This window comes from Oryx dammah, unplaced genomic scaffold, assembly GCF_014754425.2.
Source record: "Oryx dammah isolate SB20612 unplaced genomic scaffold, SCBI_Odam_1.1 HiC_scaffold_27, whole genome shotgun sequence".
NCBI lineage: Eukaryota > Metazoa > Chordata > Mammalia > Artiodactyla > Bovidae > Oryx > Oryx dammah.
In genome coordinates this window covers 117,696,040-117,722,823 of record NW_024070211.1, presented here as the reverse complement: position 1 = coordinate 117,722,823, position 26,784 = coordinate 117,696,040, and the positions used below count along the sequence as shown (strand labels likewise).

The 26,784-nt window shown below is 40.1% G+C and overlaps 1 protein-coding gene across 4 annotated transcripts in view; it reads left to right on the top strand.

Moving 5' to 3' along the window:
- TTN (titin) overlaps window positions 1-26,784 on the top strand; it is a 274,747-nt gene that overhangs the window by 34,820 nt on the left and 213,143 nt on the right. For 3 of the 4 annotated variants that reach the window (XM_040227721.1, XM_040227720.1, XM_040227719.1), the window contains 16 exons: window positions 279-545; window positions 644-916; window positions 1,018-1,281; window positions 1,374-1,634; window positions 3,269-3,529; window positions 4,282-4,545; window positions 4,638-4,898; window positions 5,042-5,302; window positions 5,646-5,906; window positions 6,408-6,549; window positions 6,636-6,801; window positions 7,905-8,136; window positions 9,571-9,855; window positions 10,091-10,216; window positions 14,898-15,086; window positions 20,747-20,791. In XM_040227721.1, the coding sequence (XP_040083655.1) occupies window positions 279-545; window positions 644-916; window positions 1,018-1,281; window positions 1,374-1,634; window positions 3,269-3,529; window positions 4,282-4,545; window positions 4,638-4,898; window positions 5,042-5,302; window positions 5,646-5,906; window positions 6,408-6,549; window positions 6,636-6,801; window positions 7,905-8,136; window positions 9,571-9,855; window positions 10,091-10,216; window positions 14,898-15,086; window positions 20,747-20,791 (3,558 nt within the window). Of the gene's footprint in view, window positions 1-278; window positions 546-643; window positions 917-1,017; window positions 1,282-1,373; window positions 1,635-3,268; window positions 3,530-4,281; window positions 4,546-4,637; window positions 4,899-5,041; window positions 5,303-5,645; window positions 5,907-6,407; window positions 6,550-6,635; window positions 6,802-7,904; window positions 8,137-9,570; window positions 9,856-10,090; window positions 10,217-14,897; window positions 15,087-20,746; window positions 20,792-21,887 lie in introns of all 4 variants that reach the window. The other variant, XM_040227722.1, reaches the window with a different exon arrangement.

The window sequence follows — 26,784 nt, the reverse complement described above, 5'->3', positions numbered from 1 at the left end:
AGAAGGAAATGGCAACCCACTCCAGTATTCTTGCCTGGAGAATCCCATGGACGGAGGAGCTTGGTGGTCTACAGTCCACGGGTCGCAAAGAGTCAGACACGACTGAACGACTTCACTTCACTTCATTGACAATTTATTTCTCAGTCCAGAAGTTAGATATTAAGAATATTCCTGATAGGATGGGGGAGATAAGAGATTTACAGAGAATTTAATTTTTCATCTAAGTCTAGATACGTAACTCTCCAGAGTAATTAACTTCTCCTTATCTCATAATTCAGGTGCAGTTGTTGAGTTTGTGAAAGAACTTCAGGACATAGAGGTTCCAGAATCATTTTCAGGGGAGTTAGAATGCATTATAACCCCAGAAAATATAGAAGGCAAATGGTATCATAAGGGTGTGGAGCTTAAATCCAATGGCAAGTACACAATTACATCTCGCCGCGGACGTCAGAACCTCACTGTCAAGGATGTGACCAGAGAGGACCAGGGAGAATACAGCTTTGTTGTCGATGGGAAAAAGACAACCTGTAAACTAAAGATGAAACGTAAGCCTCCTCCTCCTTTTCAGCCTATAGCAAGCATCATTATGGTTTATTGATAATGAATGGTCATAACGTTCTTTTCTCTCCCCATATTTTCACAGCCCGCCCCATCGCTATTCTACAAGGACTCAGTGATCAAAAAGTCTGTGAGGGTGACATTGTTCAGCTTGAAGTTAAAGTCTCCTTAGAGAATGTGGAAGGTGTCTGGATGAAAGATGGCGAGGAAGTGCAGCCAGGGGACCGGGTTCACATTGTGATAGACAAGCAGTCACACATGCTGCTTATTGAAGACATGACTAAGGAGGACGCTGGCCATTACTCCTTCACCATTCCTTCCCTTGGACTGTCAACCCATGGGCGCGTCTCTGTCTACAGTGAGTGCGACTTGCATGGTCTTATATCTATGCTGTCAAGTGAGCATGAATTTCCAACAAAAATTTGTATTCACAAATCTTGTGTGTGTGTGGTTTTGCAGGTGTCGATGTGATAACACCTTTAAAAGATGTTAATGTGCTTGAGGGCACCAAGGCTGTGCTCGAATGTAAGGTCTCGGTCCCTGATGTGACTTCTGTTAAATGGTACTTAAATGATGAACAAATCAAGCCTGATGATCGCGTGCACGCCATTGTCAAAGGCACGAAGCAGCGACTTGTGATTAACCGGACCCATGCTTCAGATGAAGGACCTTACAAGCTGGTGGTTGGCAGAGTTGAAACCAGCTGTGATCTCTCTGTCGAAAGTAAGAATTCTTCCATCTCACTTAATAGTGTCTTAAGCATTCTATTTTCCCAGTGTAATAGTAACCAAGTGATGATTATATTTTTCACCCAGAAATTAAAATTATCAGAGGTCTTCGTGACCTTACCTGTACAGAGACCCAAAATGTGGTCTTGGAAGTTGAACTGTCCCACTCAGGAATTGATGTCTTGTGGAATTTTAAGGACAAGGAAATCAAACCCAGTTCTAAATATAAAATTGAAGCTCATGGGAAAATATATAAGTTGACAGTTCTAAATATGATGAAAGATGATGAAGGAGAATATACATTTTATGCTGGAGAAAATAGGACATCTGGAAAACTTACCGTGGCAGGTTAGTACACTTATAAATTATAAGTTCTTAAATGGAACAGTTGTTTTAACTTAAGAAATCATTACCCATTTCCTTCCTTATTCCCCACAGTTTCCTGCTTGTGTGGTTGTCAACCAGTAATACCTTCAACACTGTTCCTATCAGCCTAAATTCGAAATATTCTTCCAGGAAGTCATAACTCAAATGCCGTCTCCCCTGTACAACCTTCCTTGATCTTCTCATTTGTAGATCTTACTCCTCCAACCACAGTGTTGCTCTGTGTGTGTTTCTTTCATGACCCATACTCATATACTTATTTTATTCTCCATTTCTTCCTCCCACACTTGAGCAGATACCTCCAAAGTCTGGAGTTGCTTCTTTCTCATCTTCATATAATCCAATACATTTGACATGATAGATTGATGAATAAATGTTTTGTTTGTTGGATCAAACTTTATTTAAACTTTCTTACTGTAAAGATGTATTCATTTTTTTATTGCCCTGTTTCATTCATTTTTGTTCCCTTCACACTATTTCTGGGCCCAATGAGTATTTTAAAAATATACCTCAGTGGGTGTATCTATGTGTCTTTTTCCTATAACATGAAGTAAACCATTCTCAGCAGAAGTCACTATGTTTAAAATAAGGAATCAAAAGTCTAAACCAATTGTCAAGAAAAAACTAGAAGTCATCATTAATTTGGTGCGTTACAGTTTATGTTTTGAGAAGTTGGAATATGACATTGAAATTAAATTATACAGTCCATGGCATCTGGTATGTAAGCAAGTCAAATGGGAATAGTGTGTCTTCTTTGGTATAAAAATTTTGTGGTTTATACTTCATCACCTTATATGATTTCCTCAGAGATTTGACCATGAAAACGTCTGAAACAAAATTTCAGATTCTGCACTTTGATACATTTAATATAAATTACATGTTTTTAAATGTGTGAAAACAAGAAAAAACTCTGAGCCTATATGTGATCTTACCCAACATTTTTAAAGTAACTGCCACAGGCCAGATGCTGCTAGGAACTCAGGATACAGAAATGAAGAAGGCATGATATTTCTTTTGAGGAATTCACAATTCAGAGAGGGACAGATACATTAGCAACTAACTTGCTGAAGGAGTAATTATTTCTGCCAGTAGCTGATGGCATTGGAGACAATGGAGCTTCATGGAAGAGATGACAGTGACTTTCAGTATATGGGTGTTCCCAATCTGCTAGAGACGTTGATGACTATAATTTTGTTGAGCAGATTTTTTTTTTCCAGTCAAATATTAGGCGTATTTTAAGGAAATCGTCCTTAAGAGACTAAACAGAATGCTTTTGAAGAATAAACTGGGCTACAGGCCATCCATGAAGTGTGCTTCACATTGGAGTTCTCAGAATTCTGTATAAGTTAACAGCTGCTTTTCCATTTGCAAACCCTTCCTGATTCTAGTAGTTTCCCTGGGTACATACCTAGACTACATACTTACTTAGAATGAGAGGTTTCTATGATATCTTCTCAGTGTGGGTAAAAATAATTTTATTAGAAATTTTCATGATGTGCAAAATTATGTTTTAAAACTTGTTATTTAATTGTGCAAAGATCTCTTTACTGTTAAAATGTTTTTTAAAGACTCACACTTACATTTCTCTTGTTCCAAAGGGGGCGCCATCTCTAAGCCACTCACAGATCAGACTGTAGCAGAGTCCCAGGAAGCTGTGTTTGAGTGTGAAGTTGCCAACCCAGACTCTGAAGGGGAATGGTTGAAGGATGGCAAACACCTACCGCTGAGTAAAACCATCAGAAGTGAGTCTGATGGCCGCAAAAGGAGACTTATCATTGCTGCCACCAAACTAGATGATATTGGAGAATACACCTACAAGGTGGCCACTTCCAAAACATCTGCCAAACTCAAAGTTGAAGGTCAGTGATATAATAACAGAGTGATCCATTTCAAATCATATTGTATTTTTGACAGTTATTCTAAAAGTCAAACAGTTTAATCATTTTGGGTGCCATAAATCCTCATTTCATAAAATCATTATAGACTCTTGAACTTTCTGAGCCATATACCACAGGTGCAAAATTGCTTCTGAGTTTATGTGAAGAAGCCATGTCTTAGGTTCCAACTCTGTGAAACAGCAAATTAGATGCTGTTATTCTCTAGTCTTCTTTCATCCTTCTCCAGTCTGTTGATTAAGCTACTGGTATACAGCTAAGTGAAGTTGCTCAGTCATGTCCTACTCTTTGTGACCCCATGGACTGTAGCCTGCCAGGCTTCTCTGTGCATGGAATTTTCCAAGCAGGAATACTGGAGTGGGTTACCATTTCCTTATTCAGGGGACATTCCTGACCCAGGGATTGAACCCAGGTTTCCCACACTGCAGGCAGACTCTTTACCATCAAGCCACCAGGGAAGCCCAGTATACAGCTAAACAAACTTCATCTCATTCAAGTATAGCAAAATCATTGTACAATGTACTTTTCAAACTGGGCCCTAGGTTTTCCAGAGTAATCACAAAGTGTCTTTTAAAAACTCTAGAGATGCTGCTTAACTACAAAAATTGTTGATAACCATTTATTTGCAAGATGGCCAGGTAACAGTCTTATTCAGGAATTCTCTTACTTGATGGTATCATCTTTATTTCCTAAACCAATCATAAATTTGTCCTCAGCTGTCAAAATTAAGAAGACTCTGAAGAACCTCACGGTGACAGAGACACAGGATGCTGTTTTCACGGTGGAGCTCACACACCCTAACGTAAAAGGTGTCCAGTGGATCAGAAACGGGGTTGTGCTGGAATCCAATGACAAGTACACTATCTCAGTCAAAGGAACAGTTTACTCTCTGAGAATTAAAAACTGTGCCGTGGTGGACGAATCTGTTTATGGCTTCAAGCTTGGAAAGCTGGGAGCCAGCGCCAGACTGCACGTTGAGAGTAAGTTGACTTAGAAGCACTTTACAAGTCGCCACCTCATGGTTACCATGAAGTGAAGCATATCACTAAATGGCTTCATCTTTCCCCGTCAGCCGTCAAGATCATTAAGAAGCCAAAGGACGTGACTGCCTTGGAAAATGCCACCGTTTCCTTTGAAGTTAGCGTCTCCCATGACACAGTGCCCGTAAAATGGTTCCACAAGAATGTGGAGATTAAGCCGAGTGACAAACACAGGCTGGTCTCAGAAAGGAAGGTCCACAAACTGATGTTGCAGCATATTTCCCCCTCGGATGCTGGGGAATACACAGCTGTGGTGGGCCAACTGGAATGCAAAGCCAAACTATTCGTGGAGAGTAAGTATGACACAGCCCTGGCGGCATTGCTAGGTGGTCTTATGTGTTTGCTTCATCTTAAAAAAAAAAAAAAAAATATATATATATATATATATATGTATGTATGTATATATAAACCAGAGTGCTCTCTGATTTTTCCCAAGCATTACATATTACAAAAACCATGAAAAACATCGAGGTGCCCGAGACCAAAACTGCCTCCTTTGAGTGTGAGGTCTCCCACTTCAATGTACCTTCCATGTGGCTGAAGAATGGCGTGGAGATTGAGATGAGTGAAAAGTTCAAGATTGTGGTGCAGGGAAAACTCCACCAGCTAGTCATCATGAACACCAGCACGGAGGACTCAGCAGAATACACGTTTGTCTGTGGCAATGACCAAGTCAGCGCCACCCTCAAAGTGACCCGTAAGTAAATACATATGTATGCAGAATACCCAGTAGACCCATCACCCCATAGCCTACACGTTTTCTTCCTCATCTGCTGTGTTCACACTGAGTTAGGTATCTGGATAAAAGTTTTGATTAGAATAGCATTCAAAGACTGTCTATAAAGATGCTCCGATGTCTGTCACTTGCTTTTTCTGTTCCCCGTCACTTGGCATAATCCTGTAGAGCAGTACCTCTCTGAACTGTGATCCCTTAAACAGATGTATTAAAGACATTCCAAGGGTTTGCTCTGTGCCTGTTATATAACCCATGTCATACTGACACGAAATCCCCTTGGGTATATTTGCTTGCCCTTTTGCAGCAATCATGATCACATCCATGCTGAAGGACATCAATGCTGAAGAAAAAGACACCATTACCTTTGAAGTGACAGTGAACTACGAAGGCATCTCTTACAAATGGTTAAAGAATGGTGTGGAAATCAAATCAACTGACAGGTGCCAGATGAGAACCAAAAAGCTCACCCACTCACTGAACATCAGGAATGTCCACTTTGGGGATGCCGCTGAGTACACCTTTGTGGCTGGAAAAGCTACCTCAACAGCCACTCTTTATGTGGAAGGTATGGTTTCATAAATGTCATATCCATAAAAAGAAATGTCAAACACACTACATAAAATGTTAGTGCCTCAGCTAATGAATGAATAAAGTATATCTATGCAATGAAATATTACTTAGTAATAATAAGGACGTACTGATAAGTATTACAACATGGATGAAGCTTAACCTTATACCAAGTGAAAGAAGCTAGTCAGAAAGAACCACATGTTATATGAATCCAGTTACAGGAAAAGTTCAGAATGCACAAATCAATAGAGGCATAGATTTGTGCCTAAGTTTCCGGGAAGAACAGTGGATAGGGTCTAGAAGGTTATGGCTAAGGGATAAGTGGTTTCTTTGGGGGGTAATGAGAATGCCTTGAAATTGATTATGGTGATGGCTGTACAATTCTAAATATACTGAAAGCCCCTGACGTTGTATGCTTTCAGTGAGTGAACTGTATAGTATGTAATCATATCTTGGCAAAGCTGTTAGGTTAATTCTTTTACATGCTATTCTCCAGCTCGTCATATAGAATTTAGGAAACACATTAAGGACATTAAGGTTCTTGAGAAGAAGCGAGCCATGTTTGAATGTGAAGTTTCTGAGCCTGACATCGCCGTGCAGTGGATGAAAGATGGCCAGGAGCTGCCTCTAGTGGACAGGTCCGTTGGTGTGTTTTGCCACCCCAGTGATTCCCAGTTTCTTTGAGTCATCATACATTAAAGCCCAATTTCCATTTCCTCCACAGAATAAAGATACAGAAGGAGAAGTATGTCCACCGCCTGCTGATCCCATCCACGCGGATGTCCGACGCTGGGAAGTACACAGTGGTGGCTGGGGGCAACATGTCCAGTGCCAACCTCTTTGTCGAGGGCAGAGATGTTCGCATCCGAAGCATTAAAAGGGAGGTTCAGGTAATTGTCCATGTGCTGAGTGTTTAGAGGTATCATCAATAGCACCTAATCTATCATTTTGTCAAACTTTTTGACTTTAAAATTTTCCAACCACTGTCTTCTAAAAAAAAATGAAATCAGCTTATCCCTACTGGCTTAACGCTCTTATACTGATATCAACTTAGTCACAGTTTCCTCTCACTTAGGGGATAAGTGTGTCCTTCACAGCTGTCCAAACACTTTAATGAAAGCAGCTGCAGAAACTTCACTGTCTAATAAGTGGCCACTTGCCAAGCAGCCCCAACTCGAAAAGAACTGAAATTTAAATTGTGGTGTTTGCACAGCAACTAGAATTTAGGGACTTCAGAACAAGGTGGCTTTTTCTAGAAGCCTTCTACTGTGGGAAAGGCAGCTGTTTAGGGACTTGGCTGGGAACACACCCTCTGAGCAAAGCTGGATTCCTAGCAGGGATGCTGAGAAAACACCTTCGCTCTCGACTGCACGTGTAGAGCTTGTCCTCAGGGGTGCCAGTCTTCCGACATGGTATAATGTGGGTAATATGTGAAAAGAAGCAGTACTTGAGTTCACATTTATGATACTGCTCATCCACTAAGAGCCAGGCATCACAGGCCTTAGTCCATAGTGAAAAAGCCTTCAGTGAAGACTCAGATGACCTAGACATGTCCATCCTCATCTGCTGTCCAATTCTGAGCCTCTATTTCCTCACTTTAAAAAATGAGGATAATAGTTCCTGCCTAAGTCACAAGATTATTGTTTACATCATATGAAATCCAATTGAGTAGTAACTTAAAAGGGCTTTGTCAGTGATAATAGCCCTCGGATGTAAAGTGTCATTATTTCTGTTATTATAAACTAGGAAGCGAAAATTTAAGGATGAAATCATTGTCTCTGTGAAGGCATAAGTGCAATTCTCTGCAAAAGAAGTGTGGGCTCCATTTGTCCAAGGACAGGGAGGGAAAATTGAGAGGGTGCTGTAACAAGTCAACTTCCTATATCATCATGTGTGGGCTTGGCATGCTCTTCAAATGAGCTGGTTTAGAAACAGGTTAAAACCACAGGGAAACCAGGGCTTCAGTGTTCTTTCTCTGTTGCTCCATCCAAAGGTTATTGAGAAACAGCGTGCTGTTGTTGAGTTTGAGGTCAATGAAGATGACGTTGATGCCCACTGGTATAAAGATGGCATCGAAATCAATTTCCAAGTTCAGGAACGACACCAGTATGTGGTGGAGAGAAGAATCCACCGGATGTTTATCTCTGAGACCAGGCACAGTGATGCCGGTGAATACACCTTCGTAGCAGGAAGGAACAGGAGTTCCGTTACTCTCTATGTCAATGGTAGGTAGAGATTTTAATATGTCTGTTCATCCATCTGTAGTGGTCACCCTACTTCAAGTTACTAAACTTCTGGTAGTTCCTGGGCAATATCTCAAGAACCCATGGTGCTCGTATGTTTGGGGCTACATGGTTTTTCATGTTATGCCTGTGGGAAAGGGATGGCAGCTTTAAAAAGGACTGAAATTTCATTTCTAGAAAGCACCTAATGGCTAGATTCTAGTTCGGTCAGTGAACACTGTCAAACCTGCTCTGCGTGTCAGTTATTCTAGACCCTGAGTGGGTCTCGTGGTAGAGCAATCCGTGTTCTGGTTCTCTGCCCTTGGCCCTGACTGCTTGAACACTTGCAGCACTACCCAGCAGTGGGGTATTTCCACCTCTAGTAGGGCAGGCCGGGGAGAATCTAGAGAGCCACAGGGGAGTTCCAGGGGCTCTGGCTTTAGAGGGGAAGTTCACACGCTGCCAAATCAGAGGAGCACCATTAAACCACCGACTTTTCTTAGGAGGAAACTTTGAGCTGGATGAGGAGGGTCTAGTTCTGAGGCTAGCCTCCATACACAGAGAAAATGCAACCTCCGTTCCTGTCCTGACCATGAGTCCTATCTGTCTGAACAAATACTCCTGAGACAGTTGAAGGAACACTAAGAGAAATCGCAAGTTTCATAAAAATGAACCATACTGCCAACATTCCCTCGGGCCCTGGACGACCAAATGGTCATGGTTCTGTTAGTGTATTAGTGGTAGAGAATCTGAGCACAGGGTAATAAAGGTCTTCCCACAGGACCGTGTCAGAAACCAGCCTCACAGAAGTCATTTCTTGGCTCATGAACCTCTGTTTCCCTCAGTCATCATGACACCAAGAATATGTTCTGATTAGCCCAACAGGAAAGCTGATTTTTTAAAAAATTACCTATTGCCTTTAGATCTAAAATGACATTCATTCACTTATAAAGACTGCACTTCATTGGCACCAGTATCTTAAAAAATGACTATGACGCATACACAAATACTTGCAAAACAGACCTGAATGGGATAAGCTAGCTCTCCGTGGGATTTGCCCAATGACTGTTAAAAGTGGGTAGCGAGTGGACGTGTTCCAGTATTCTTTAGGGGACTGTCCACTGCTCCTCCCCCTCAATCCAGACCCTAGCCAGGAAAGGAGTGATCATATTATGTTGAGAAACTCAGCACTTGCAGCACCTACCTACCTCCCAAATATCAAAAGTATTTTTCTAAAGCTATTCCCTCTACTTATGGACAGAACTCCTTTTTTTTTTTCCTTCTTAGCATGAAGAATATTCTGACATTTTGAGACAATTAAAGATACCGCAATTCCAAACTTGTTTCAGGGTACATAACCACGTGGCAGTAAACTAATGTGGATTTTCCCGTGCTTTCCCGTGTTTTCATGGGCTGTCTGTCTGCTTTTCTTTCCAGCCCCAGAGCCACCCCAGATTCTGCAGGAACTCCAGCCTATAACCGTGCAGTCTGGCAAGCCTGCCCGCTTCTGTGCTGTGATATCCGGCAGACCGCAGCCCAAAATTTCCTGGTATAAGGAAGAGCAGCTGCTTTCCACTGGTTTCAAGTGCAAATTCCTTCACGATGGGCAAGAATATACACTTTTGCTCATTGAAGCCTTCCCAGAGGACGCTGCCGTCTACACCTGTGAAGCCAGGAATGACTACGGAGTTGCCACCACCTCAGCATCACTCTCTGTGGAAGGTAGAAATGTCTTGCTACTTCTCAGCTTAAACTGAAACCTAAGAAACTCGTTTTTGCATTCTCCCAGTAAATTTTAAAAAATACAGCTTTGGGGTCCTAAAAGTAGATTGCTATACAACTTGCAAACTGTGAGAGGGCTCCATGGCCAGATAAATTAAGAGAAATTGGCGTGCTTCATTCCGGGAGGTCTGTAGGGTGACTTAGTCCTGACGAGTCTTGTGGTCCCTTTCTTTAGTTCCGGAAGTTGTGTCTCCTGATCAGGAAATGCCAGTTTACCCTCCTGCTATTGTCAGCCCACTTCAGGATGCTGTCACTTCTGAGGGACGGCCAGCCCACTTTCAATGCAGAGTTTCTGGAACAGGTAGGTTTACCAGGAAGCATAGAGTTGCTAATATTTAAAAAGAATGATGTAAGTAAAGAAAAGGTTTTCTCACCCCTTCCTCCCTTACAAATAGTTCTCATTCATAATTTGAAAATTTATGGGCATCTTGCAGAACATTTACTTGAATTACTGAATTAAGAATTAGATCAGTGTTTACCACTACTATTTTTAGGACTATACACCTGAAAATAGTGAAGATGATAAATTGCATGCTATGTGTTTAAAAGAAAAATTCAGTGTTTTTCAGTTTTTTAAACTTACAAAAATGTCATATTTTCTTTATGGTTGTAGTTAGACTTTTGTTATCTCTTGAAAAAATACAACAAAACCTACAATCATTATTAAATTAATTATGATAGCATCTACATGTGTTTTAAAAGAAGAGTCTGTCTATGTGTAAGACGTTCAATCTCTGGACAGTGCTTGTGGGAAAAGGCACATCCATTTAGACGGCAGTGTCTGATACTGGACAAAAGTGGGGGACTGACGATTGGAGAGGTTGCATTTGAATCTTAGCTCCACTGTGTGACCTTCGGCAAAGACATGATTCCTCTAGTTCTCTTTCCCTTATGAATAAAGTGAGGATAATATTGCCATCATAAAATCCACATTTCATGAGGGCAGGGATTCTTAATATCGAAAACCTGGTGCCTGAAAAGCAGTAGCTACTAGAAGGAAAGCTCTGTGAAAGCAAGGTTAGATCCTTGTCCTACAATAGCTCTGGATGTTAGTCAATGCTCAGTAATTGTTGATTGGACAATAGCATGCTTGTTAAATGGCTGATATCCCACTGCTTCAGATCACTCATCATGACTGTGTTAGATAACCCACATTAGCACGTAGCATAGTGCCCATCCAAAAGTAATGCCTCAATCTGTTAGCTGTTACGATTTTTTAATTGCTGCATGTTTCCCAAAGACCATCAGTCCCTTCCATTCCCCCAGGAGTCTGACCTTAGTAGAGTAAGACAGAATGTTTGGAGCCATTTCTACCCAGTGATGATTTTAGACTGACAGGGTAAGCCAACTTTATCCCAGATGAAAATCCTTCTCTCATTTCCTTGGCTTTTATATGCCACCACAAAGGGAAATTCTCCCAGCTTGGGCATCTCGTAGAACTCCTAGTAAGCTTGTTTTGTTTATAGTGCTTCTCCCATTAGTTTATGACCCAGTCTCTACCTTGCCAGAAGCCATTTTCCTAAGCAAGTTAGTATTTCTACCATGCTTCTATCACCTACTAATTTTCTCCTCTGATTTGGAGATGCTGATCTAGAAACCAAATAGACCCATTTGATTTTATGAGCATAATTAAAGGATACAAAGTATATAAAGCACTTACAGGCATGACGTGGCTGACAAGTAGCTGGTACTCAATATATTAATTTTATTACAACCACTGGAAGGAATTATAGAAACATAAAAATCTGGTAATGGGGGACCAACATAGATAAATACTATAGACTGCATTACTTAGGAACATAGTGTTTGAGAAACCCTAAATATTAAGAAATGAAAATTGAGTGGATAATATCTTACTAACACAAGAAAGAAAAAATAATTTTAATTTTAAATTCACCAAAGTCACACTAAATAATTTATCTATTTTTTTGAATTTTTAGAGGAATATTTTGATTTATGTAAATACGGATTATCTAAAGTAGTAGTCTTAGATAAGTTTATATAGTGCTTTTTTAGGTAAGTCATTTTATAGTTTGCCTTTAGGATGTTGTAAAAATACATTCTAATCTTTACCAGACCTCAATTGGGATAGCAAAAGAAAAATATCTTTTCTATATGGGCAATGTCTTTAAATGTTTGAACGGACTTTATAAATTCATGTGATCATTAACTCTCTCTGTGTGGTAATATTTAGATATACACAGAGGTTTTAGCATCCTGTCATAAATGTATTTTCTATGTAACAAAAATTAAATTCATTTAAAAAATGCCTTTTTAAAATAAAAGCTTACTGAATCACGTTGTTTTGTGCCACTCGGATTGAAAATATTTACACAGTTTGCCTTAAGAAAGTAAATGCAGCTCTGCTTTCTACAAACTGGGGGGAAAAAATGTAGGCAAAAGCCCCAGTCTCATGTTATGGGAAATCAATACTTAGCAAAGCACAGAATGTGGTCTGAGGTATCTGGAGGTGCTTTTGAGTGAAAATGTTGTCTACTGAAGGTCTCTGGTGCCACTTAGTGGTAGCAGAGAAATTCGGAAAAGTAGAATTTTAAAACGTAATAAATCTAGCTTTTTGCTACTGTTCATTCTGTAATGAGTCAGTATCATGTGGAGGCTTACAGAGTGGCAACTAGCTAAGTGAAATGATAAATAATTAGTTAGGCAGTGGGGAATGCCCATCACTCATTTAAGCATCTCTTTTGTTTTATTCCACCAATATTTGTGTCCTGCTGTTGAGACATCGTGCTAGGTTCTAGGGCTGCCACACCTGTCCCTGGCTTCCTGGAGCTCAGTGTGTAGGTGAGGAGATGCACGGCTAGATTCCAAGGCTGTGAGTGCTGTAATGGCCCACCTACTCGGTCTGGGGGACAGCTGGGGAAAGATGCATGGATGGCACACTGAGCACAGTGGTGCTTCAGACAGAAAACGGCATTTGCAGAGTCGTAAAGGTTTGCCAGAACATTTTATGCTGGCAACAAGTGGTTTAAATCTTGTCTTGTAATGAGGGAGCTGAGAGGCTAGAAAAGAAGGCAAGGACCAGATACCAATAAAGTATTGGTATCCTATGGTTAGTTAGGACTCCTGTTTCCTTTGAGGAATCACTGAGAGATTTTTAAACCCCTCAGTAACATGTTCAGGTTTGCTTTTTAGAAGCAACACTGAAAATGAAAGGAGGAATGGACAGTTGTGGGAGATGAGACTGGAGGGGAGGAACCAGCGGAGAGGCGGGTATCCTTTCATTTCATAAGGATAGGCTTGGGAAGTGTCGACAATGACGGGAGTCAGAAGAAAGAAGGGGTAGATTGTGCAAGAGCTCAGGAGTTAGAATGAATGAAACCCAGGGACCAAATACAATGGTGTAGCAGGGGTGAGGAGCAGAGGTTGTGGGGCAGCCTCACAGGAGCCAGAAGCCAGTGGCTGACGCAGGTAGTGGAAGTCCAGCAGGAAGCACCAAGTCCACTACCAAGACAGATCTCGCCTTTTAGCTCATTTCTTACAGGCAGTCCATGCCTGTCCTCCTGCTTCATTCAGTTCACCAAAGGAAGGAGCTGTCAGGAAATAATAAGCCTTCTTGTGAAGACACATACTCTCTACCCTTCCCTTTCTGTTGAGGACTAAACAAACAATCCAAGTGTTTGTAGGATGACTTTTATATCCTATGACCCTGTTTTTTGACAAGTTGTTGAAGGCATTGCTGACCCCTTGTGAAGTTAGCTATTCTTGCTTTAATAACTGACTGTGCCTATTGCTTATAAAGCCCTTTCCTCTGTGTGTCATGGAATTCACACAGCAGTTTTATAGCCTACGGATTGTTATGCTTCTTATTTTACAAATGAGAAGACTTATTCAAAGAGATTAGCTTACATGTCTAAGGTCACATGGCTGATAACTTGTATTGTCAGGATTCCATTTCCTATCTTACCTTGCTACCTAAGGAAGTGGAAAGATTTGTTTCTTTAAAAGGGGCACTTGTTTACAAACAACTACCATGGTGGGGAGTGGGCGAACCATAATAAACTAGTAGTTAGGCAAAAATGCAAGCAAACACTAAATGATTGGACTGTTGGAAGATCCCCATGGATCGTATTGAGATAAAGAAGTAACATAATGACCACAGTGCAGAAAGAAGATGCTTTTGATTTTGGCTTTTAAAACAAGTAACTGAATTTGAATCTACATTTGACTTACAGGGTTATTGCTTTAATGAAAGGATACTAATTTTAAAAGTACACATCACCTTAAACTATAACAGCATATACTATTTTATCCTTGGTTTGGGTTTTTATTTTCTATCATTTTAAGATGGTTCAAATCCTTGTGTGGAAATAGCTAGTTATATTATTATTTATTATTACTGCTACTTTGAAAAAAAAAACAAATTTATCTAAGATGCCCAAATTTCATGAATCTTTCTTTCAGTTTTAAAAATTATTTTCTGATGTGCTGAGACCTTCCAATGCTTGCCCATTGGTAACAAAATAGTAGAGGTTTTTTTCTTCAGCCTTAAGTGGTATCTCTTTAGACCTATGGAGTGTTGATCATTTCAGCTCAAATTTTGATGGATCTTTCTCCCTAAGCAGATTTTCCTCATTTCCTGTCTCAGTAGGCAACCACAGTCTCGGTCACCTTGAGAGGTCACTATTTCTCAGGACAGGCTTTCTCTCAAAGTCACCGAATGTGTAAAAATCTCATCTTTGCTTCCATCTCACGACATGCAAATGATTACAAAGAATATAACTTAAATTGTAAAATTTCAAACATTCTAACCCATCTATAAGCTGGATTTCTCTAAAATCATGTTTCCTTCTTAAAAATGACAAGAAATCATGTAAGGTCAGATGTGACATGCCCAAAAGAAAAGTATCATATTATTTAGATAAATATAACATTAGTCAGCTATATAGTCCATTTTGTGTTTGCAGGTAAATAAAAATACCCACTTTGGGTAATTTAAAGATCCTTTTCCTTTTGTATTACAGATCTAAAAGTGTCTTGGTACAGCAAAGACAAGAAAATCAAGCCATCTCGGTTCTTTAAAATGACTCAGTTTGAAGACACTTACCAATTGGAAATTGCTGAAGCTTTTCCAGAAGATGAAGGAATTTATACTTTTGTTGCCAGCAATGCTGTAGGTCAAGTGTCAAGCACAGCCACTCTGAGACTGGAAGGTACGGCAAAACAGTTTTAAGAGCCACATTTAAACATAGACCTCATCTTACAACGTGGGTAACAATCACTAAGGATTTCGTGTAAATCATCGTTGGTCCTACTTTTCTCTTAATGCAACTAATTATTTCCATGTTACATGCAATGTTCTCGCTTTTCAGTTACCCCCTCTCATTATGAATCACAGAGCTTATCATTTTTTATTTTGCCCTGCTTTGTCTCCATAGTATTTTGTAATGTATTGCTCTCATTACCAGCTTTCATGCTTCCTGAGCAGCATGTATCAGAATGGGGAGAAACATATGCTAAAGAATTAGGTAGATTTGTTTTGTCATCTGGTTAGCATGAAAATTTTTTAAAAGAATTTTTTCAGTGTAAGAGTGTTCCTATCCCACTGTGGTATTGACAAAATTCTGATTTCCCAGAAGCTACTGTGGATGATTTCAGGTCTGTACATCAGCTGGATCTGTCTTGCCATCATTCAAAGAATGCTTGAGAATTGAGAGGCTCAGTTGTGAGATGGTTTAACATTCTATTACTTGGAGCTCTTAAAATGCACTCAGAAACACTTCCTCAGTATCAGGGCAAGGAAGGGCGCTTTGATTCAAAATGAGATAGTATTTTTATACAGTCAGATTATTTTTCCTGAGCAATTTAGTCTCTAATATTTTTTTTAATTTATTTATTTTTTATTTTACTTTACAATTCTGTATTGGTTTTGCCATACATTGACATAAATCCACCACGGGTGTACATGAAATGTATTTGTTTTTGGCTGCATTGGGTCTTAGCTGTGGCTCTCTGGATCTTTGTTGAGGCACGAGGGCTTCTCTCTAGTTGTGGCGCTTCAGCCCTGTGGTTGTGACATGTGGCCTTAGTTGCCCCACAGCATGTGGGACCTTAGTTCCCTGACTAGGGATTAAAGCCAGGTCCCCTGCACTGGAAGGCGGACTCCTAACCACTGGACCACCAGGAAAGTCCTTAGCCTCTGTAATAGTTAACATATACAAATACATGAAGAGTTAGGGCAGCTGTCACTTTTTTCCTTAATTTTAAAAACTTCATTTTGATAGCCAGAGGTTTTCTTAGTAATCAGTGTAATGTGGTTTACCAAAAAATAAAAGCTGGTCTTACAACCAGAAAGGGAAATAATAACAGAAAACAAGAATATCTAACCTGAATTGCACACTCTGCTACTGCCTTCATGAGCAATATATGAAATCCCTTAGACTATTTATGCCCCAGCGTGTCTGGAGAATGGAAGGGAACTTGTGTGATTTTGAATCAATAGTAGCATATGTTGACAAGGCATCAAGATTGGATTGGATTCTAGTCCCCATTGAAATTTGCACCCTAATGAGTTCTGGTTTCAATGCAGCGTACGCACGACATTAAAGGTTGGCATGCTTCTTTTCAGGATTTAGCACACTTGAAGAAGTTACATCCAACTCTCAATGGCATATCTCTTCATCAGTTTCATTTAAGAAGGAGCCCCTTGGCCAAAAGCCCATCTTCATCCAGCCTCTATCCAGCCTCAGGGTGCACAGCGGGGAGACAGTCAGATTTCATGCCAGGGTTTCTGGCATTCCCAAGCCAGAAATCCAGTGGTTTCATAACCAACAATCAATTCTACCAACAAAAGATGTAGTTTTCTACTTTGAGGAGTCCACAGGCTTGGCTTTAATGCTTATAGTTGATGCTTACTCAGAGCATGCCGGGCAATACTGTTGCAAAGCAGCCAATAGCGCTGGGGAAGCCACTTGTGCAGCTACACTCACAGTGACTCCAAAAGGTAAAGGAAGCCCAGCTTGCTTCAAAGACTTTGACCTGCTGCACCCCTGCTTCTCCCACTGTTACTAATGAGAGTCTCTGCTGTGTGTCTCAGTGCCTATGGTGGCTGGTCCATCATTTACTAACAGTTCCCCCTAAGTCCTCAGCTATGGTTTAACCAGTATACTTGAAATCTCACTGAAGTATGTGTTCAGGGCACTACACTAGTTATTTTTTGGGAAGATCCCCCGGAGGATGGCATGGCAACCCACTCCAGTATTCTTGCCTGGAGAAGCCCATGGACCGAGGAGCCTGGTGGGCTGCAGTGCACAGGGTCACACAAAGTTGGACACGACTGAAGCTGTTTAGCATGCAGGCATCAACTTTGCCTGACATTTTTACTTTGCTAAGCAACATCTCATCATTGCATCATTAATGATCTATTTGCTACCTGTTGTTGATAAAGTCTATGGGGGAGGGAGGACAAATGATATCCCAAATAGAGTCAAGAAAACAGAGTGGTTATATCACTCTGGGAAGCTGCAATGACAACAGAAGGCAGGAAGCAGACACTTCACGGCATCCGCATGAGCCTCCATCACCATTCATCACTGCGTCACTGGGAATGAACTCTCTTGTGTAATCCTGACACCCTGGAGCACACTGCATCTGGCAGGCTGCTTCTGAGCGACAGTGATGTCTTTCATCTTCATCTTCCACGTCATTTTATTTTATAAACCTAGCCAAGTGACAAAGCTTAGATCTTAATATCCTTTTCTTTTTCTTGTCACTTAGCATACAGTGCAAGCCCTAGCTAGGCAAAGTTCTGGGAGAGATGTAAGTGTCCACCAAGTCCCAGGCAGTGGCAGAGTCCTCTTTCACAAAGCAGGACTGGCAGAATATTGCAGAGCGAAATGAAGTCATTTCAAGGATCATCATATGAATATGAATTGCAGGTTTTTGAAAGTGTATCTCAAAGTTCCACCCACACAGCTGCATCCGTCGAAGATGTACAGTTGCACCAGGCTGCATCCCTTTCACAAATTGCAGAAAGCACTGAGTTATCTGAGAAAAGTGCTGAAGAGACAACGGGTGAAGTGCCAAAGATTCTCCTGCATCTTCAGGACCTCTCTGTAAAGTGCAGTGATGCAACTCAATTCCTCTGTGTTTTAGAAGATGAGTCTTCTGTTGATATAACCTGGATTTATGAAGGTGTAAAGCTAGAGGAATATAAGAGAGTGAAGCAGTCACAAAATGGAAATGTTCAGTCTCTTACCACATGTAATATTCTGCTGGTAGACCAAGGATTATATAGCTGCATTGTACACAATGAGTATGGAGAGAAGACAATGTCAGCAGTGCTAAGACTAGAAGGTGGTTATTGGATTTTTAGCTCTGACTTGCTTCATTTCATCCTCATCACTTTATGCAGCTTTTCCATCATGCAAATTATATCAATGAATGTATTAATTAAAACACCCTTAAATTAGCACTGTATTCATAAATGACTCATGAAAGTCAACCAATTCATTGGCTAAACTTATGAACATCTAACTTTCCACTCTAGATTCACAGAAGCTTAACTTTCAAATCAGAGTTCATATGTGCCATTTTTTTCTAATGTTTACCAAACATACCACCTAGGAAGTGTACCAAAGTAGTTTAAGGTGTTACAGATCATTGAGTTTTTATTAGTATTTATTATTGTGCCTGGCATTGTCTGGACCAAAATGAGTAGTCTTTAGACATTTGTCAACCAATGTTGCTGCTTTACAATCTCAGCTCCTTGCAGAACTGTAGAATTATCTCATGGCAAGATACTATTTTTGGTGTTATTGTCCTTGACTCACCACTGTGTCTAGAAGGACATGAATGTATTTATCTGGGCAGAGGATAACGTCTTCCTTTCATCCTTGGATTGTCTTCTTCACTATTAATGAAGTGAGAAAAGTATTCTTCATGTACTCAAATCCTGTGCTGTGTGTCTGCAGGCAAAGGACCTTCACTGAATCCCATGGAGGGAAGCGGGAGGAAGAAGTTTGGGCATCTCCAGGAGTCTGTGGAGCTGTGCCCTTAGTTCTTCCCCAATCCAGCCATGCTGTTTGTGAGGGGTTAGAAATGAACAGGGGGCAACACACTGCTACGTGCATGGCCATCTTTGCACTGCATTTTGAAACAGATTAATTAACTCAAAGTATCTGCAGTCCTCACTCATCAGAAGGAGGATTTTTTTCTTAATCTGACAGTTTTGGTCTACAGCTGTTTCTGATTAATTTTCAAAGCCTAAGAAAGGAATAGGTCAAGAACTGTGGTCTAATTATGCAAATTAAATGAAAATTAGGTGGAAAATTCCACCATCCTGAAAGTTAGCCCTCAGTTTCACCATGGCTGCTAACTAGCACAGTCATCAGACAGATAACTATCTACCGGGATGTGTTGTCTATAACCCATGTAGGTGACAACTGGGACCATTCCTACAGTAAAATAATTGGGGGCTGGTTGTGTTTTGGAGATGTGAGCAATGTAGGCCTTTCAACTTACTTCCTAAAGAACTTAGTGCCCTAGGACAGTGCTTGATCACCTTGTTCCCTGAGTGGATTTGAACTGGACATCTTTGCCTTGGAATTTCCAATGCACTCAGTTCCAGCGGATTATATTATTAAAATGTTCTTGGCACATGAGCAATTTTTTTCCCCTTGACAAGTCCAGACTGCCTTATTTAAGAAAATTAAGAGAGAAGCCACTTTAAGTGTATGAAGAATAAAGGATCAGGCACAGTTATCTAATTATCTAATATGAGCCAGTGTTTATCTGGTCCTCTTCTGTTTTGCCCTAATGACTTTATGTTGGCTACTGAGTTAGCCACAAAAGTCAGGTAGGAATGTGGACCCCCATAAGTCTGTTTGGGTAGAGTTCTCATGTGCATAGTAAGCATAGGTAAATATCAGTTTTGAGACTCACGTGCTGCTTTCTCTGACATCCTGACGACGTTCCATCTCCTCTAAATTCTGCATACATTTTACAAACACAGCTAATTTATTCCTTTCCCAAATTTTATTCTTACCTAGCAAAAGTATTGCAAATCCGAGCATTTACAAAATTACCCTTGGTTCAGACACTAAAAGTATCAAAACACTCAGAGTCCCAAATTAAAGCAACCCATGAAGTAAAGAGAGTGTCATCAAAGAAAACATCAAGTTTGTCAGTAACTTCATGCCAGAGTCCTCAAGGAACTGAGAAGCCAGGGCGGCGGAGCCGCTGACTTGTGTCACGCAGAGAGGAGAATGAGAGTGGCACCTGGACATCTGCTTCCTCCAGAAGCCACCCTGAGATGATTGTGTCTAAAGGCTGTGACTTTTCCTTATATAATAAAAACAACTTCGAGCTGACAACTCTCTGTTTTGCTCTTAACATGTAATCGGACCTTTTGCATAACGTTTTAAAGGTGGTTTCAAATCAAAAGAGTTTTTACTAGCAGGAAACAATTCTTTAGGGAAAGCTGAGTTAAAAGTGGCAAATTAGAAAATGCATGTTTCTTCTAAATGTGATTTTTGTCTCTTAGCAAGTATTCAGTCAATAAGACAATTAAAAGAAATATTCCTATAGTTTATGGACTGCTTTTCTCAATGCATGTAAAAGGCATGGGGAATTGTGGAACTAAAAGTGGAAATTTCACCAGAGAACCTAAAATAAAAATGTTTTAAAATCTTTCTGTCATCATCATGTACCTTACCAGCTCATTGATTTGTTTGGCATGGATTTTGAGGGGTGCATTTGGGGTATGTAGTTTTCTATTATTATAATAAAGAGAAAATTGTAATTCTATGAATCATAAATTGAGGCAGAAAGCATATGGAATTAATCATGAAAATCTCCTGTTTTTCCATTCTAGCTCCTGAATCAATGTTGCACGAGCAGATTGAGATGGAGATGAAAGGTATTGTTACATTGAATGTGAGATTTCAATAGAAATTCTGAAGGATTAATAAAATCCTTGAGCTTCCTTCCATTAGTACTATTGAGGAAAAATGACATAGATGTACAAATATATCTCTTAGAGTATATATTACTATGTCGCATGCCTGGTTTAATATGCTGATGGTTACATGCATTTCACAGTCATTTGTTTTATGGTTATTTAAACTTTTGTATTTAAAATTTATCAGCCATATTCAACTTCTTGTTTGCAGACATTTTCAAAAGCGTGTATTAGAAAAGGTTTTCATCTTAATGCATGAAATCATAAGTAGAAGGTTGTTTTCAAAATCACAGTGAATTAAATTGCACAATAGACAATAACCTAGCTGTCATTCTCAGAATGCAATGTCATGAATGAATCATAATTGAAATGCTTTTCTGTTTAGGATGTGTGAGAATGTTACATCCCCATTCTGGTTCACATTTCATGCACATACACCATTTTAACATTGACATGTCTCTTACACTGGCTTGCAGATAGCTGCCTTACGTGATCCTTATTGCCTGCTTTTCTTTGCGTGACATCCTGACTTTATGGCTGTATTAGTTCGAATAAACGCCTTCTCATTTTATTTTATTTTAGCCAATTATTTATGGTCGTAGTTCTCATATATATTTCTTAAATAGTTAATTCTCCAAAAATATAATAATTTAATCTATAATCAAAAGGATCAGAAAGGGCGTTTATTCCACTCTCTGCAAGTCAGGTAAGATTTTCCTCTTAGCCATCAAAAGAATAAAGTTCTCCTGCCCTCAAAACAAATATGCACAGGAACATGTTATTTTGAAATGCATTTTTGCTTGTTCAAGAAGAAATTTCAGCAGTTTGAAGAAAAGACCAGACAACGAACGATTTTCGTGTCAGAATCTTTTAAACAGAGCATGGTGTTGCGTTTATTCGAACAAATATGGTGAGTGAATTTTTTTTTATGGATTTGTGAGAATCTGTAGCATGCACTTTATTTCATTTTCTATTTCGCAATTTCATTTATTTTCAACTTTTTCAAATACTATGGAAAATAGTAAAATGCTTTCTAATTGAACTTTTTTTTTAGAGTCATCCTCTGAGGAAGAATCTGAGCATTCAGAAAGAGAGACCCGAGATGCCTTCTCAGATTCTGAAGACATAGACCACAGCTCCATGGCTGCTAAAAGATATGCAAGTAGAATATCATCAACAAGCTCCTGGCCAGAATATTTCAAGCCTTCTTTTACCCAAAAACTTACATTTAAATATGTTTTTGAGGGTGAACCTGTTGTTTTTACGTGTAAATTAATTGCCTGTCCAACTCCAAAAATGACTTGGTTTCAAAACAATCGACCTATTGCAGCAGGGCTTCGACGGGTCATAAAAACAGAGAGTGATTTACATCATCACTCTTCCAGCTTAGAGGTTAAAAGTGTTCAAGACCGAGATTCTGGAAGTTACAGATTATTAGCAATTAATAGCGAAGGCTCTGCTGAATCAACTGCATCATTGCTCGTAATTCAAAAAGGGCAAGATGAGAAGTATTTAGAATTTCTGAAAAAGGTAGAACAGACGCATGGAAATGTGGCAGCTTTAGCTGAAAGGAGAGAAGGGAGGTTGAAGGTTGACCTGAGGTTTACTGGTTCTCCCTTTAATAAGAAGCAAGATGTGGAACAACAGGGAATGGTGCGAACTATACACTTTAAAACAGGGTGCCCTGGCAGGAAACCAGACTTAATGTATGAGGAAGAATATTTAGAAAGTAAATCTGACATAAGGGGATGGCTTAATGTAGGCGAAAGTTTCTTGGACGAGGAGACCAAAATGAAGCTGCACCGTTTACGGGAGGCTAGAAGAATGTTGATGGAGAAAAAGAAATTATCTCTGTTAGACACATCATCTGAAATAAGTTCAAGAACTCTGAGAAGTGAAGATAGTGATAAGGGTGTTCCGTTCTCTAGAGAGGAAATAAAAAGCAGTTCTAGGCCTGCTCTAGCTGACGATAGGGAAGAGGTAGATAATTCAACCGAGGGTGTTGTCCAAGATCTGCAGGTCCTTCCTAATTTAATGGATCAAAATGTGGAATCTGGTGAAGCTCCCACAACCTTGCACACTGCTGTCAATGAGGAAATTCTCCAGACTGAAATGAGAATGAGCCAAGAGGCATTTCTGAGAGAAAGTCTATCAAGAGACCATTTATACAGTAAGATTATAATAAATGAGACTACCCAAGCAGGAGAGCAACTTGAAGGTATTATGACCCAAACCAAAATTGTAGAGTCATCTGAAGACACCGTGAATGTAAGTAAGAACGAGGAAATATCTGAGACCCCTGAAAAGGTGTCTCAAGTTACTACACCATACACCAGTGAATCTTTTGGCTCAATTGTAAATATCCAAGAAAGTGAAGCATTAGATATTGAAATAAGAAAAGATGAGGTGAGAGAGTTACAACACTCCACCTCTGTTAAAGGTGATGAATTTGAAACTGAACAGGAAGAAAAAGCCGCAAGATATGTTGAAAACCCTTTCCAAAAACGTCTGCAACGTTGCCCACCTTCATTTCTTCAAGAAATAGAATCTCAAGAAGTTTATGAAGGTGACAGTTGTGAATTTGTGTGTCATTTTCAAGGATACCCTCAACCCATAGTGACTTGGTATAACAATGATCTACCAATCCCCCATGATCGAGGCTTTATCACTCAGACCTTTGAAAACTATTCAATATTAACCTTTTCTTCTGTTCTTCCTCAAAATGAAGGTTCCATCACCTGTGTGCTATTTAACCAATACGGAACAGTAAAAACAACGAGTGTACTTAAAGTGAAGTCGAAACAAAGGCATGCTCTGGAAGAATATAGGGTCCCAGTGTTGCAAGACTATACCGATGAGGAAGAGGAGCTGATGTTGGTGTTTGACCAAGCAAAAGGCATACCTCCTTCTCTAAGACGGGAGGGCCAAACAAACCTCCATATGTTAAAAACTAACCCACCAGTTCTTCCCTCTGCAGACACAGAATTGCTTTCCTTTCCTGTAGAAATTCAGATAACGGCAGCTACTCCTACCCCAGAACAGGATAGAGAGTCAAGAGACTTGTTTCAACCGGAGGAGTTGGAACCTAAGGCAATGCCTCAGGATGAGGCAACTCGCTCACTAAAACACAAGTTCATATTCTCTTCTGACATTACTAACGAGCCACCAGAAGTATTACAGGAAATGCCACAACATGCCAGGTGTAGAGAAGGGGATTCCATAGTCCTTGAATGTTTCCTCTCTGGAGAGCCTAAACCAGCTGTGACATGGTTCCACAATGGAGTCCTGTTAAGGCAGAACCAGAAGTTCCAGTTTGAAGAAATTAATTGTTGCCACAGGCTATATATTAATGATGTTAATTCTCAAGATTCTGGGACATATAGATGCGTTGCTGAAAACAATTCAGGCGCAGTTGAGAGTGTTTCAGACCTAACAGTGGAACCTGTCACTGACAGGGAATATAGTCAATTAGAAAATATGGGTGGAATTTATGCCAGATATTCCAAAGATCAACACATTCAGGGAGAAGCTGTAAGGGCACATTTTTATGATTATCCAACTGGTTCTTTTCCTCCCCAATCCAATATAAAAGAATATTTTGTAAGAGAGTATTTTCAAAGTCCTGAGACAGTTGAACAGATAGAGCAGAAAGGCTACGTTTCTTGTACATCTTCTAGAGAAAAAGTGCCCAGATTTATGCAGTGCACTTCTAGATCCTTAAGAATCAACAAGCCTCTCCGAGCTGAACTCATACAGTGGCAAGATGAAGGGAAAGAGGAACATGTAAGTGAAAAATCAAAGCCACATCGAGCAGAGGGGACTGCTTATCCATTTGGTGATGATTTCAGTGAAGTTAAAAATAGAAAAGAAGTGAGAAATGATTTTGGAAAATTCAGTGGACCAGAGAGGGAAAACGTGCAAGAATATGCCCAGACTGACTATTTACCAAATATCCACTCTGAAAGAACTTCTGATAGTTACAATACAAAAGAATCGTCCATCATTGTATGTGAAGAACCCTTTGGTGAAGAGGGATACTACCCAGGAAAAAAGGTGAGGCATAGAGTCATCGCATTTGAAAAGTTACAACAGGTAGAAAAAGGTGTTCTAGAAAAAAGATCTACAAAGAAATCATTTGTGAATCCTCCTCAAAAGAAGCTTGATGACAAAGACTTTCCATTAAGGCAAAGAAAATCAAGACCAAGTAACCTACACACAAATGTGCATGAGGAAATATCTCCAAACACTGAACAGGATTCGTCTAACGTTGTAATGAATTTAAAGCTACTTTCTTCTCAAACTCATAAGGAGTCTGAATTACAAGAAAGGGGACAACAGAAGGAAATAGCTCTTACAGATCAATCTGCATCTTCTGAAAGGGCTGAATATGAAGCACCTGTTACATTTGACCTAAAGCAATTTCATGCTCAAATAGAAACAGCAGATGTAAAATTTCAAGAAGTTAGATTACATGGTGATCAACCAGAAGAAACTTATCTTCAAACCCAGCATCCTACTTCTGAAGCAGCCGATGCTGAGAACCTTGTATTTGATCTGAAACAAATATATTCTCATTTAGGAGACCCAGCTAAGGAGTTTCAAGAACAAAAACCTAGTCAAGAGCAGGCAACACCATATAAAGAGGGAGTTCTTAGCCCTGAAACCATACAATCTGATACACAGGATACCTCTCAAAGCGTGCAAAGTTACATACTTGCAAATCCAGAGATTTCTTCCAGTAAGGAGTTTTCAGATAGGACTCTGAGGGAGAAAAGTGGCAGTGATGAAAATGCCTTTTATTTGGAAAAACATATGCAGGCACAAAATTTAGAAATTTTAAATACTGATGTTTCTCTTAAAACTTTTTCTGAAGAGATGTATAGTGAATCACGTGCTCTACTTCAGAGCTCATCTGCTGATGCAGGAGAAACTGATATAGCTGAGAAAAATGGAGATGGGAGTTTCATCTCACATTTGAAACAAGCTGCAAGTGAGGAAAAGCTTTTAGAGATTTGTGAAATGGAGGAAGAACCTAGCTTGGAACCAGAGTTGACATCATTTCGAAAGCAAGATGGAGGGACAGAGGCCTATGCCACTGGAATTCTGGGAGACCACACAGGTGATGTTCAGGAAACAGACACACTGCACAGGAAAGTGCCCTTAAGTCAGTGCTTTCCCTTCCTGGTGACTGAGGAACAACAGCCTCCAAACGAACAAGTAAGGGAAAAAACGGATGCCCCTGAAAAAGAAAAATGTGATGAAGAAATTCAAGTACAGGATGAAACTTCTTTCTCCACCACTGAAAGACAAAAGGTAGAAACTTGTTTTTCTGAAAACCCTCCTAAGTTGGATGAGGCACGTACCACGGAGGTGACGGAATCCGAGACCTCCCTGACACAGTACTTACTTGCTGCTGGAAAACATGAAGTTCCTGAGACTAAAGACACCAGGCACAAGGCAGAACGTGTTCAGACTGACTCAGTCACATCAATGGAGGTGGAAGAAGTAACTTTCAACACAGTGTATGAGTATTACAGCCAACAACAGGAGTCCCTGGGACGCCCATTTTCTCCTGAATCTGATATTTCCATTGATGTGGGAAGTATCAGCAGTGAAGAAATCTCTGAGCTGGATCAGTTTTATACCCCACCATCCTCTGTTGAACATTTTGAAACTCCAAAGTCTCCTGATTTGTATTGTCCTCCTTTAGATACAACTAAAAAATCCTCAAGAGATTTAGGGGATAAGACTACTGAAAGAACCACAGCTCTAGAGGAAGCTACTGACAGGTACTCAACACCTTCTGAAGGAGAGATAGCAGAAAGATATTCCACACCCCCAGGAGAGACACTAGAGAGATATTCCACACCTCCTGGGGAGGCCTTAGAGAGGTACTGCACACCACCAGGAGAGACCCTAGAGAGATACTCCACACCCCCAGGAGAGACCCT